Source organism: Triturus cristatus, chromosome 11, assembly GCF_964204655.1.
Source record: "Triturus cristatus chromosome 11, aTriCri1.1, whole genome shotgun sequence".
NCBI classification, from domain to species: domain Eukaryota; kingdom Metazoa; phylum Chordata; class Amphibia; order Caudata; family Salamandridae; genus Triturus; species Triturus cristatus.
In genome coordinates, this window is record NC_140594.1 from 577,288,284 (window position 1) to 577,299,052 (window position 10,769).

The following is a 10,769-nucleotide window of genomic DNA, read 5'->3' on the forward strand; positions in this document are numbered from 1 at the left end:
AAAGTAAGACACGCAACAATCTGCATAATGTCTGCCCATAGAGTTGAAGAGAACCTTGTCCAAGATGCAGTTTTAGACAATACATATTAAACCAAAACTCAAACTCTTGTTAATGCTGGATACATTTATTCTGTACAATTCCCGCTTCATACTGATGAGTATATACATATGTTACATACAGGTCCATACACTGGGAGAGCCAATCTGCATGCAAATTTGAGAGGATTATCCATCCACTTTGTCCACCGCTCTTTCTGATGAAAGGAGCCTGCTTTGTTTCCACTTTCAGTGCCGGCGACGTGGTGTGCCATCAGGAAGCACACAGGATGTCCTATCTGTGCTTGTGTGCTAGCAAGGACTCAAAGTCTGGAGAGCAGACCAGCTTGTGCTTTACATGGCCAAGGACTGTCATATCTCCTTTCCGCCCATCTCCAAGGCCTATGGACACCAACTCCTACAACCAGAAAATGACAAGTTATTAAGTGCAGGTGTAAGGACCCACCCACGCAGCAAGTAGTATATGGAGTACATTAGCTTGAATGTCCTTAACACAAAAGCAAAATAAGCATTGGCAGCAGCATCACAAGTAGGCTCCCAGTCAAAACAGGTTTAGCAAAGGAAGCAGTGCAAGTTGCATTCACACACCTACTACAGGTACAGCAGCAGTGAAAGGTTCCCTAGTACATACAGGGCATGTAGTAGAAAGAACAAGAGTTGTGCAAGATGCACCCATTCCACATGTACAGTACACAACCCCCCTCACACACCCAGAACAGTTGTAATCCACTTGCCACACACACAGTCCCTCCCCGTCCCCACTCAGAACAAATGCAAGCAAAGTAAGGGCCGAAACAGTAGAAGTCTAAGACATAGAACAGATGCAGCATTAACACAAAACAGGTAAAACATGGGTAGTCGGCAAGGCACCTACCACACACAAAACATGTAACTCAGCAGCACCATCTTCCAACACACACACACACACACATACATACATACACACACTGCTACAGTAAAAACCATACTAGTGCAAGCAGCTGGCAGGACTACATTACCCCAGCTGATCCCTACCTCTCCATACACACAACAGACACATCAAAGGCATAAGAAAGATGTAAGCTTTGCTCATATTAAGCAGGAATAGCTTAGCATCTTAAATTTCCCTCACACAGAATAGCTGAAGAGAGCCAGAGTAGCACCCTTTCTACTCATGCACTAAACAGTTACAGCAGGAGAACTGCAAGCATTCGGAGACACACACACACACATCCCGTCCACCCCCGTAGTGCAAGATTTAATTAAAGGGTAGTACTAGCCCACACAGCAGTGCAAGCTTCACACATAGTCCCAGAAAGCTGCAACGCATATGCACACATGTCCATGGCAAAGGTGAGACTCACAGGGACAGTAACAGGCATGAGGAAGTAAGACAGACGTCTTATTTGCAATGAATAGACTTAAAATGGGAGTGGGGATAGCGGAGGGGCTAGCAGGAACCCAAGCTTGCTGCATATCCTCTTGCCTCTGAACGGTTCCACAGTCGCCTGCCCTTTATGAGTGAAGGGCAATGCAGAACATAAAATTCGAGGAAGTGCAGACAGGTGAAGACTGGTGGCCATACAAGGTATAAAAACATCATTAGCAACAATACAAGCATTGGCAAAGCCAATAGGCCGCGCCTATGCAAAATCTACATACTGGCTTTGTCAATGTTTGTAGTCAAGCTGCACAACCTTTGTGCAAAATGATTATACTGTATCATATTGTTCCATATATTAGATAGAATTCATAATATAATATGATTGCATGATAAATTTTGCATTGTATGGTAAGGTCTGTCATTGTATAGTATGGTATGGTCTGTCATTGTATAATATGGCATAGTATGACCTGTCATTGTATAGTATGCTATGGCCAATCATTGCATAGTATTGTATGGTGCGGCCTGTCATACGATACAGCCTGTCATTGTATAGTATGTTATGGCTTGTCATTGTACAGTATGGTATGGCATGTCTTTGTATAGCATGGTACGGCCCGTCATTGTATAGTACAATATGGTATAGCATGGCATGGTCTATCATTGAATTGTATGGTCTCGCCTTTCACTGTTAGTATGGTATGGTATCGACTGTCATTAAATAATATGGTATGGCATGGCCTGTCATTGTATAGAATGGTATGACTTGTAATTATATAGTATGGTACGGTATGCCCTGTCTTATGATATGGTCTGTCACTGTATAATATGGTATGGAATTATGGTATGGCCTTTCATTGTACAGTAAGTATAGTATGGTATGTTCGGTCATTGTATGGTAGGGTATAGTATGACTGATCACTGTATAATATAGTATGGTATGACATGTCACCATGTGGTATGGTATGGCCTGACACTGTAGACTATGGTGTGAAGGTATGTCTTTGTATAGTATGGTAATCATTAATACAATGTACACATTAAGCTATATGAGGGAGCACAATAGGAGTGGCCAATTAAGATAAAGGGGCCTTACAATATAATGTTATTTTCATGCTAGAATAATCTATTCAACCTGTAATTGTGCAAATATAAACCTTTTTCAAACACACCATGTTCTTTTTTACATAAAACCTTTTAATCAAGCCCAAGATATCCTATAAATCATGAAACATGTACCAAAAAAGCACTTTGTTACAAAGAAAATGAGTGATTACTTTATAGCAAAAGTACAAAGCTATGAAAGTATTTTGAAATCACTTAAAAGTGATGCTAATAACCTATGGTCTGCTGGCGTGGTTATGCTGCACCAAAGAGTAGAAGGGGACAGGATGAAAGTGAAGCCAGCATGTACTGAACTAACAGGAACCAGCAAATAAGACTGCCAATTAAACCAACGAATGATAACCAATAAGCGGGCTCTAAGTCTCCTGTATGTAAACAAAATGATTAGCAAGTGATAATGCATGCGCTGATTTTTGAAGCCATACCAAGAGTCTATCTTAAGGGGTTATCAGAAACCTTTCGGCAGGTCTTGCAGCCTTTAGGCTTGTGTGATGGGCGGAGCCAATAAATACAATGCTTACGAGGATCATCTATATATAGTCACTTTTTTGCCACAAGAGCCACAGGGTCTAAAAGCACACAATATTGGTAGTGTCTTACACATTGAAACAGGATAGGGGTTGAAAGCTTCTTTAATAATTATCGCCAATAACAAAGGAAAATTGAAGAGAAAAGAAGTAATCAGAGGAGAATTGTGCAGAGCTCAAGGGGACTCCATTCACAAATGGAGTGCAGTAGAAATCTGAAGGATGGTGATCTGAGGATATGGTCTTCAAACTGATTGTCTATGATTGGATGAAGTTTTGTTCATTTTAAATTATGTGACTAAACTACTGAAGAGTAAATATTATAGCCATTATAATAGCTTTGGGGATGTATTTAACATGGAAATGTTATTGTAATTTTATTGTGGGGCTCCCAGCTCAATGACTGGGATGATCCAAGCATGAGAGTCTATGGAAAATCCAATACTGGAGAATTTGTCTTTACACCCCCCATCATCTAGCACTCACCCTCTGTGGTGTGCAGGCTGGCAGCATTAGTGATGCTCTAGATTCTTTCCCACTGTACTTTTCTATACCTCACTCTACATAGTGGTAGCCACTACTGACTTTGTCAGTGCCAGAGGGTTTTAAATTCCTCCTACACTGGCTAAGCAAACAGCAGCGGTCTATAAGGTTAAAACTATAGAAAACAATGAAAGGAAAATGCTACTTCCCAGTATGCATCTGTTCGCCATCTGGTGTTGGACTCAGATATTTGCACTTTGTTTTTGTCTTGGAAGAAGTCTTTGTAGTCATGAGGTAGGTGACTCCTCCTTAGGATGATAGTGCGCATGGGCATCGACTCCCATCTTCAGATTGTTTTGTCATGGAGGGTTGTGATGGAGTTAGTAAGAAATAGCAAAAGAGGTCCATGTGTAATGTATCCAAGTAAGATAGTATTGGAACAGATAGAGGTATCCGGGGAGGCGGGTGGGCGTATACGAATCTACAGCTGTACATGCCAAGAACAGATGCATACTAGTAAGTAGCATTTTCCGTTCGAGGCATGTGAGCTGTAGATTGTATACTTGTGCATAGACCATACAGCAGTTCCCTCCTTAGCGGTGGCTACCTGTATCTGTTGCAGTGGTTTGAAAAAGTGTTCTTAATACAGCCTGGCCCACGTCTTACTGCTTTGCAGATGTCCTCTAGGGGAATGTTCCCTAAGAATGCCATAGATGCCCCTAGTTTACGTGTGGAGTGAGCTTTAGGGGGGGAATGGTTAATGTGCGTTTAGCTTTAGCATAGCATGTTTGACTACATTTAAAAATCCACCTTGCAATCCCTGTTTTTGAGATTGGATTGCTTTATGAGGTGGGGAGAAAGCTACAAAAAGCTGTTTTGGGATGTTGTTCTTTCAGTGTAGTAAAGTATTCCTCCTTTTACGTCTAGCATGTGAAGAGCTTGTTCTGCTACTGAGTCTGGTAGAGGGAAAAACACTGGGAGTTCTACAGACTGGTTGAGGTGGAAAGGAGACACTACTTTAGGTAGAAATTTTGGGTTTGTCCTAAGAACCACTTTGTTATGATGAATTTGCAGAAATGGTTCTTGTATGTTTAATGCCTGGAGTTCACGGACTCTTCTGAGAGAGCTGATTGCGACCAGGAAAGCTACTTTCCAGGTGAGAAATTGTAATTCGCATTTATGCAGAGGTTCAAATGGGGGACACATGAGCCTGGTAAGGACCACATTTAAGTTTCATATTGGTGAAGGTGGAGCTCTAGGTGGGATTATTCTTTTGAGTCCTTCTATAAATGCTTTGATAGCTGGTACTCTCAATAAAGACAAATGTTATCTGTTTTGGACATAGGCTGCTATTGCAGCGAGATGTATAGGCTAGGTTACATTGTTGTAGGTGCAAGAGGTAACAGATGATGTTTTGAATAGAAGCATCTAGTGCGTTGATTTTGTTATTGGTACAGTAAATCACAAATCTTTTCCACTTAGCGGCATAGCAAGCTCTAGTGGTAGGACGTGTAGCCTGTTTAACCCCTTCAATGCACATGACGGAGCGGTTCCGTCATGCGCGTCGGTTGCGCTGTGCGCATGACGGAACTGCTCCGTCACGGCCCCGCCCGCTCAATATAACCTTCAGCACGGCGCGGTAATCCGCGCCGCGCTGAAGGGGTTAATAATGTTCATGCAGTCAGGCGGGAGATTGAGGTAACCAAACTCTAAGACTTCAGGAGCCAGATCGCAAGGTTGAGTTGACTGGGATCTGGAAGCCTTATCTCTCCATGGTTCTGAGTGAGAAGCTTGGGTGAGAGGCGTAGCTTTTGATGAGGAACTACTGATAGTTCCAAGAGGGTTGTGAACAATGGTTGTCGGGCTTATGTTGGTGCCACCAGGATCATTCTGAGGGAATGCTGTTTGAGCTTCCGAACCACTAAGGGAATGAGTGGGAGAGGCGGAAAAGCGTAAGCAAATTTGGCTGACCAGTTCATCCATAGCGCATTGCCTTTGGACAATGGGTGTGCATACCTGGAAGCAAAGCTTGGGCATTTTGCGTTATGGTGTGTGGCGAACAGGTCTATTTCTGGGTAGCCCCACATCTGAAAGAATGGAAGCAGAACTTGAGGATGAAGTTCCCATTCGTGGATCTGCTGTTTTTGACGACTGAGCAGATCTGCAATCTGATTGTGTACTCCTGGGAGGTGTTCTGCAAGGAGGTATATGTTTTGCGGAATGGCCCACCTCCATATGCTTTGAAGTAGGTGTGAAAGCTGCAGAGAGTGTGTCCCCCGCTGTTTTTGTATGTAATACATTTCCCGCAGGTTGTCTGCACGGATCAGGACAGCTTTGCCTACTAGGTGGAGTTGAAATGATTTTAATGCCAGGAAGATCGCTAGCAATTCCAGATAATTTATGTGGAATTGTTTTTGTTGAGGGGTCCATATGCCCTGAATAGTATGATTTTGAAGATAAGCCCCCAGCCGGTGAGCAATGCGTCTGTTGTGAGCACTATCTGTGGAACCGGGTCTAGGAATGGCGGCCCTTTGGAAAGGTTTTGAGTGTTCTACCACTGCAGAGAGCGATGTGTGCGGCTGTCCACCAACACCAGATCTGTTATCTGACCTTGAGCCTGGTTCCACTGATGTGCCAAACACTCCTGTAAGGGACGCATCTGGAGTCTTGCGTAAGGGACTATCAGAATGCAAGAAGCCATCAGCCCTATTAACTGCATGAACACTCGTGCTGATGAGTGTTGAGGCGTACATTTTGATATGAGGGCTTGTATGGTGCTTATTCTGACTGGGTTGGGATATGCTAGAGCTTATGAAGTGTTTATTGTAGCTCCTAGATATTGTTGTGTTGTGGACAGTTGGAGATGGGATTTGGAGTGGTTGACTGTGAATCTCAAATCATGCAGCAAGTGTATCGCTTTACGTGTCTGTTGAACACAGCTGCTGTGTGACTTGTCTTTTATGAGCCAGTCGTCCAGATAAGGGAAAACGTGAATATGTTGTCTTCTTAAGTGATTCACCACTACTGCCAGGCACTTGGTGAAGACACTGGTTGCTGTGGTTACTCCGAATGGGAAGACTTTGAATTGGTAGTGTTGTCCGTTTATCACAAACCTGAGATATTTCCTTTGAGCGGGGTGAATGGGAATGTGAAAGTAGGCGTACTTTAAATCTAGAGTGGATAGAAAGTCACCTTGTTGGAGTAGTGGGAGTACCTGTTGGAGAGGGACCATATGAAAATGGTCGGACTGAATGTAAAGATTTAATGGCCTGAAGTCCAGTATTGGTCTGAGAGAGCCATCCTTTTTTGGTATTAGAAAGTATAGTGAATACACTCCTGTGCCTTGATGAGGCAAAGGGACTGGTTCTATTGCATGTTTTCGTAAAAGGGAGAACCTCTTGTTCGAGAAGAATGAGATGTTCTGAGGACATTGGGCGTTCTCTGTAAGGAATGTTTGGTGGAGTACCAGTGAGTTCCAGGCAATAACCATACTGGATAATTTGTCTTACCCATTTGTCTGTTGTAATGGAATTCCAGACATGTAGGAACTTTGATAGGCGTCCCCAGACAGGAGTGGAGTGGTCTGGGGAAGCGGAGGGAAGTCACTGCTCGTTTGCAGGGGAAGTGCGGGTGGAATTATTTTTGCTTCTTCCCCTATTGTTTCCTCTATATCCTCCTCGATAGTGCCCCCGGGAGGAGGAAGGATGATTTTGGTTTTTGTAAGTAGAGGAGGTATTCTCTGATGAAATTGTTTTGGAGCCACCCCTATAAAAGGAGCGACGAAAGGAGCTTCTGTTGGAGGGTAGTTGTAGGGCTCCCATAGATTTGGCAGTTTCTGTATCTTTCTTCATTTTTTCTAATGAAGAGTCTACATTCGGTCCAAAAAGAAGTTGTTGGTCAAAGGGTTGGTTTAGTATCTCTGACTGTACTTCTTGTTTGAATCCTGAGATTCGAAGCCAAGCATGTCGGTGTAGCAAGATGCTGGTGTTAATTCCACCGGATGCTGTGTCAGCGGCATCAAGTGCACATTTTATAGAGGTGTTTTAATTAATTTACCCTCTTGAATGAGGTCGTTGGCTTTACCTTTGTATTGATCTGGTAAATGCAGCATTAGCTTTTCCAGTTCATCATAATGCGCTCTGTCATAGCGGGCCAGGAGGGCTTGCGCATTGGCAATACGCCAACTATTAGCGGCTTGTGACGCAATTCATTTGCTTGATGCGTCTGAGCTTTGACTCCTTATCAGGAGGAGGTGCGTCGCTTGTGGCTTGTGAACCGGCTCGCTTGCGGTCATTAGATACAACAAGGAAGTCTAGGGGGACTTGACCTTTAATATAAACTGGATCCATAGGAGCAGCTTTATATTTTTTATCAACTCTTGGGGTGATGAATCGTGCTCTAACTGGGTCCTCGAATACTTCATCAGTATGCTTTAGCATGCCTTTTAACATTGGCAATGTATTAGTTGATTTTTGGGATGGAGCAAAAGTTTCCATGAGGAAATCCTCCTCTAATGGGTCAGTGTGTAATTCTACACCATGATATAGAGCGGCCTTATCGATAAGCTGTGCGAATCCTATATTATCATCGGGTGGTGATGGTCTGGAAGGATATAGGTCCGGATCATTATTCGTAGTCGTCCCATGGATCTGGGTCTTGTGGTATGGAGTGATGGTCATTATCCCCATCCCCATCCGTCTCCTTCTGTATTAGTATTGTCATCTGTGTTATTATCCCCCTGTGGGTCAGGGGAGAAATGAGGTACTGGTGAGTTATATGGAGATATTAGTAAGTTAGGATCAATAGGTGGAGGAGAGGGAGGAATGTTAGGGGGAGAGGGGTTAGTACCCATGTCCTTCCTCTTTTTGGGAGGTATATGGCATTCCTCTGAAATGTCCTGTTTTCGTTTCATAGGAAGGGTTGCTACAAGATGTCCAGTTGGATCAATATGCGGTTTCTTTTGCTTGGGATCCATTGGCTCTTATAAAGCAAGTTCTTTAGGTGGTAATTCCTTCTCTTTGGGTGTTTAAGAGGGTAATTTATGGGAAGTCTGTTTTTTCGGTTCCGAATCCTTTGATGCATGTTGTTTATGCACCAAAAGGTTTGTCTTTTGGATCTGAAGGCTTATCTTTGGGTTTTGGCTCTGAAGATTTGGGCTTAGTTATTACCGTTTCCGAAATCTTTGGTTTATGAGGTTTTGGGTCAAAGTCTTTCGGTGCCGAAGATGACTTCAGTGCCGGTATCGAGTCATCGGTTCCATGCTTGGATTTAGTTTTCGGTGCCAGAGATGGAGTTTTGGTACCGTGGGGACGGCTTGATCCCGAGCCGGAAGCTTTGTCTTTCGATTTCATAGCGGGCCGGAGGGCTGGGCATCTGAGCCATGTTTTTGGTGTTTCCCTAGGCCCGACGGCAAAAAGTACCAGAGCCTTCATGGGTTTTTCGGTGACTTGGAGCTTGTTACTCACAGTTCATTGACCTGGAGTGATGCGAGAGTCTTCCTTCATTTCGGAGTCATCAGCTTCAGACACGGAGATTTCTTCCTTGTTTGGCGCTGTGCTGAAGAGTCACTCTGTTCTCCAAAGGATGTCCGGCACCGGGCTAGTGCCGCGTCTCCTCTTGTGACGTCGAGCCAAACGGTCACAAATCATTTTCTTCGATCGGAATGATCAACAGGCCTCGCAGCTGCTTTCTTCGTGCTAAGGGGAGAGGCCCAGATTACAAACCTCGTGTAGGTCTGTGTGTGGAAATTTAGCTCCACACCCAGGGCAGTTTTTAAATGGAATCCGTTCCATCTACTGCTGGCGTTGTCGGCGCGGGTAGGCCTTGCAGCCCGCGTCAAAGCTCTCGATCGAAGTGGCTGGATTTCAACGATGCGCATCGAAGGGGAAAACCGTGATCGAAACAATACCATCTAGGGGAATGATTGTGTGTCGAAAGGTTCGAAGACGACCCTAAACCGGAGCGCAGCAATACACATCCGAACCAGATGGCGGGAAAAAACAATCTGAAGATGGAGTCGATGCCCATGCGCACTATCATCCTAGGGAGGAGTCCCCTACCTCGTGACTACAAAGACTTCTTCCAAGACAAAAACAAAGTGCAAACATCCGAGCCCAACACCAGATGGCGATCTATGCACAAGTATACAATGTCCAGCTCACATGCCTCGAACACACTGTTTTATTTACCTTCAAGATGACCACTGTGTGTATGCCACAATACACATTGTGATGTTGTGGCAATGCACATACCAGTGCAACACACTTTGTGTCATGCACACGTAAGCCATCTTGATAGTATAAAAAAACAATGTTTTCATTTTTTTTTATACTTTTAACACGGCTGGGTGGGCATTGACATAGTTTGGCTTTGTCAAAGCTGGTCTCTCTGACAGAAACGTATAACCGCAGATTACTCACCTTGTGAATGCCCACAGGTGCCAGACTGGACCCAGAGATTTTCCAATAGAAATTCCCAAGTCCGTCTGTAGGTGCTACTGTGAGGTTCCGGGTTGGAGCCATACTGCCCAGGATGTGACGGCAGAGGCACTCTATTTGCGCCACTATGCGCATAGAGATCAGTTTCTTTTTCTCTGCACTTTGTGACGCAGATCCAGATCTCGGTCTGCCTGACAGAATTTTTCTCCCTAAAACGTTTCCAGCGAGCTAGGGACATGGCCCCTCTGAAAACCACAGGGTTGAATCATGTAGGGACAGTAACCGTCAAAAATTATAGACAGACACCCGTGACATTCCCTCAGGTGTCTCAGCTCCAAATACGACTCTGCATTGTGTGACTGTTGTGTGAAACTGAACCAAAAGGCCATCTACAAAGAAAAAGCCAAAAAGTTGTTGCAAACCTACGAAGGAAGTTGAAGTATGACTGGTCTCTATCTACGTCGAATGCACCAATGCGCTCCTGAGTCCGATCCTGTGACCTATCATTTTTGAAGTCACAAAGATCAGTTAAGTCAAAGAAGTCTGAAAAAAAAAAACAACACAAGTAATCCAAGCATGTCTCTCCTTCATCCCGCTACTCTCACCAGCCATGCGACATCCCAAGTACTTGTAGGCCACCGAGTCGGTCACCCGTTTGGAGCAGATTCCGATTATGCTCCTGATGCACCCAGACTACCCCAGTCCATCGGCGATGCCACAACAACCCCTTCCCAGATTTTAGTTTAGAAAATCAAGTAAGTCATATCCCTCTGGCGA

At 44.2% G+C, this 10,769-nt stretch overlaps 1 protein-coding gene across 2 annotated transcripts in view; it reads right to left on the minus strand.

Moving 5' to 3' along the window:
- Positions 1-104: 104 nt before the first annotated feature.
- Positions 105-10,769, minus strand: part of POLR3D (RNA polymerase III subunit D) — a 138,038-nt gene continuing 127,373 nt past the window's right edge. For both annotated transcript variants that reach the window (XM_085633779.1, XM_085633780.1), the window contains exon 10: positions 105-454. In XM_085633779.1, the coding sequence (XP_085489905.1) occupies positions 332-454 (123 nt within the window). In that variant the 3' untranslated portion in view covers positions 105-331. The remainder of the gene's footprint in view (positions 455-10,769) is intronic.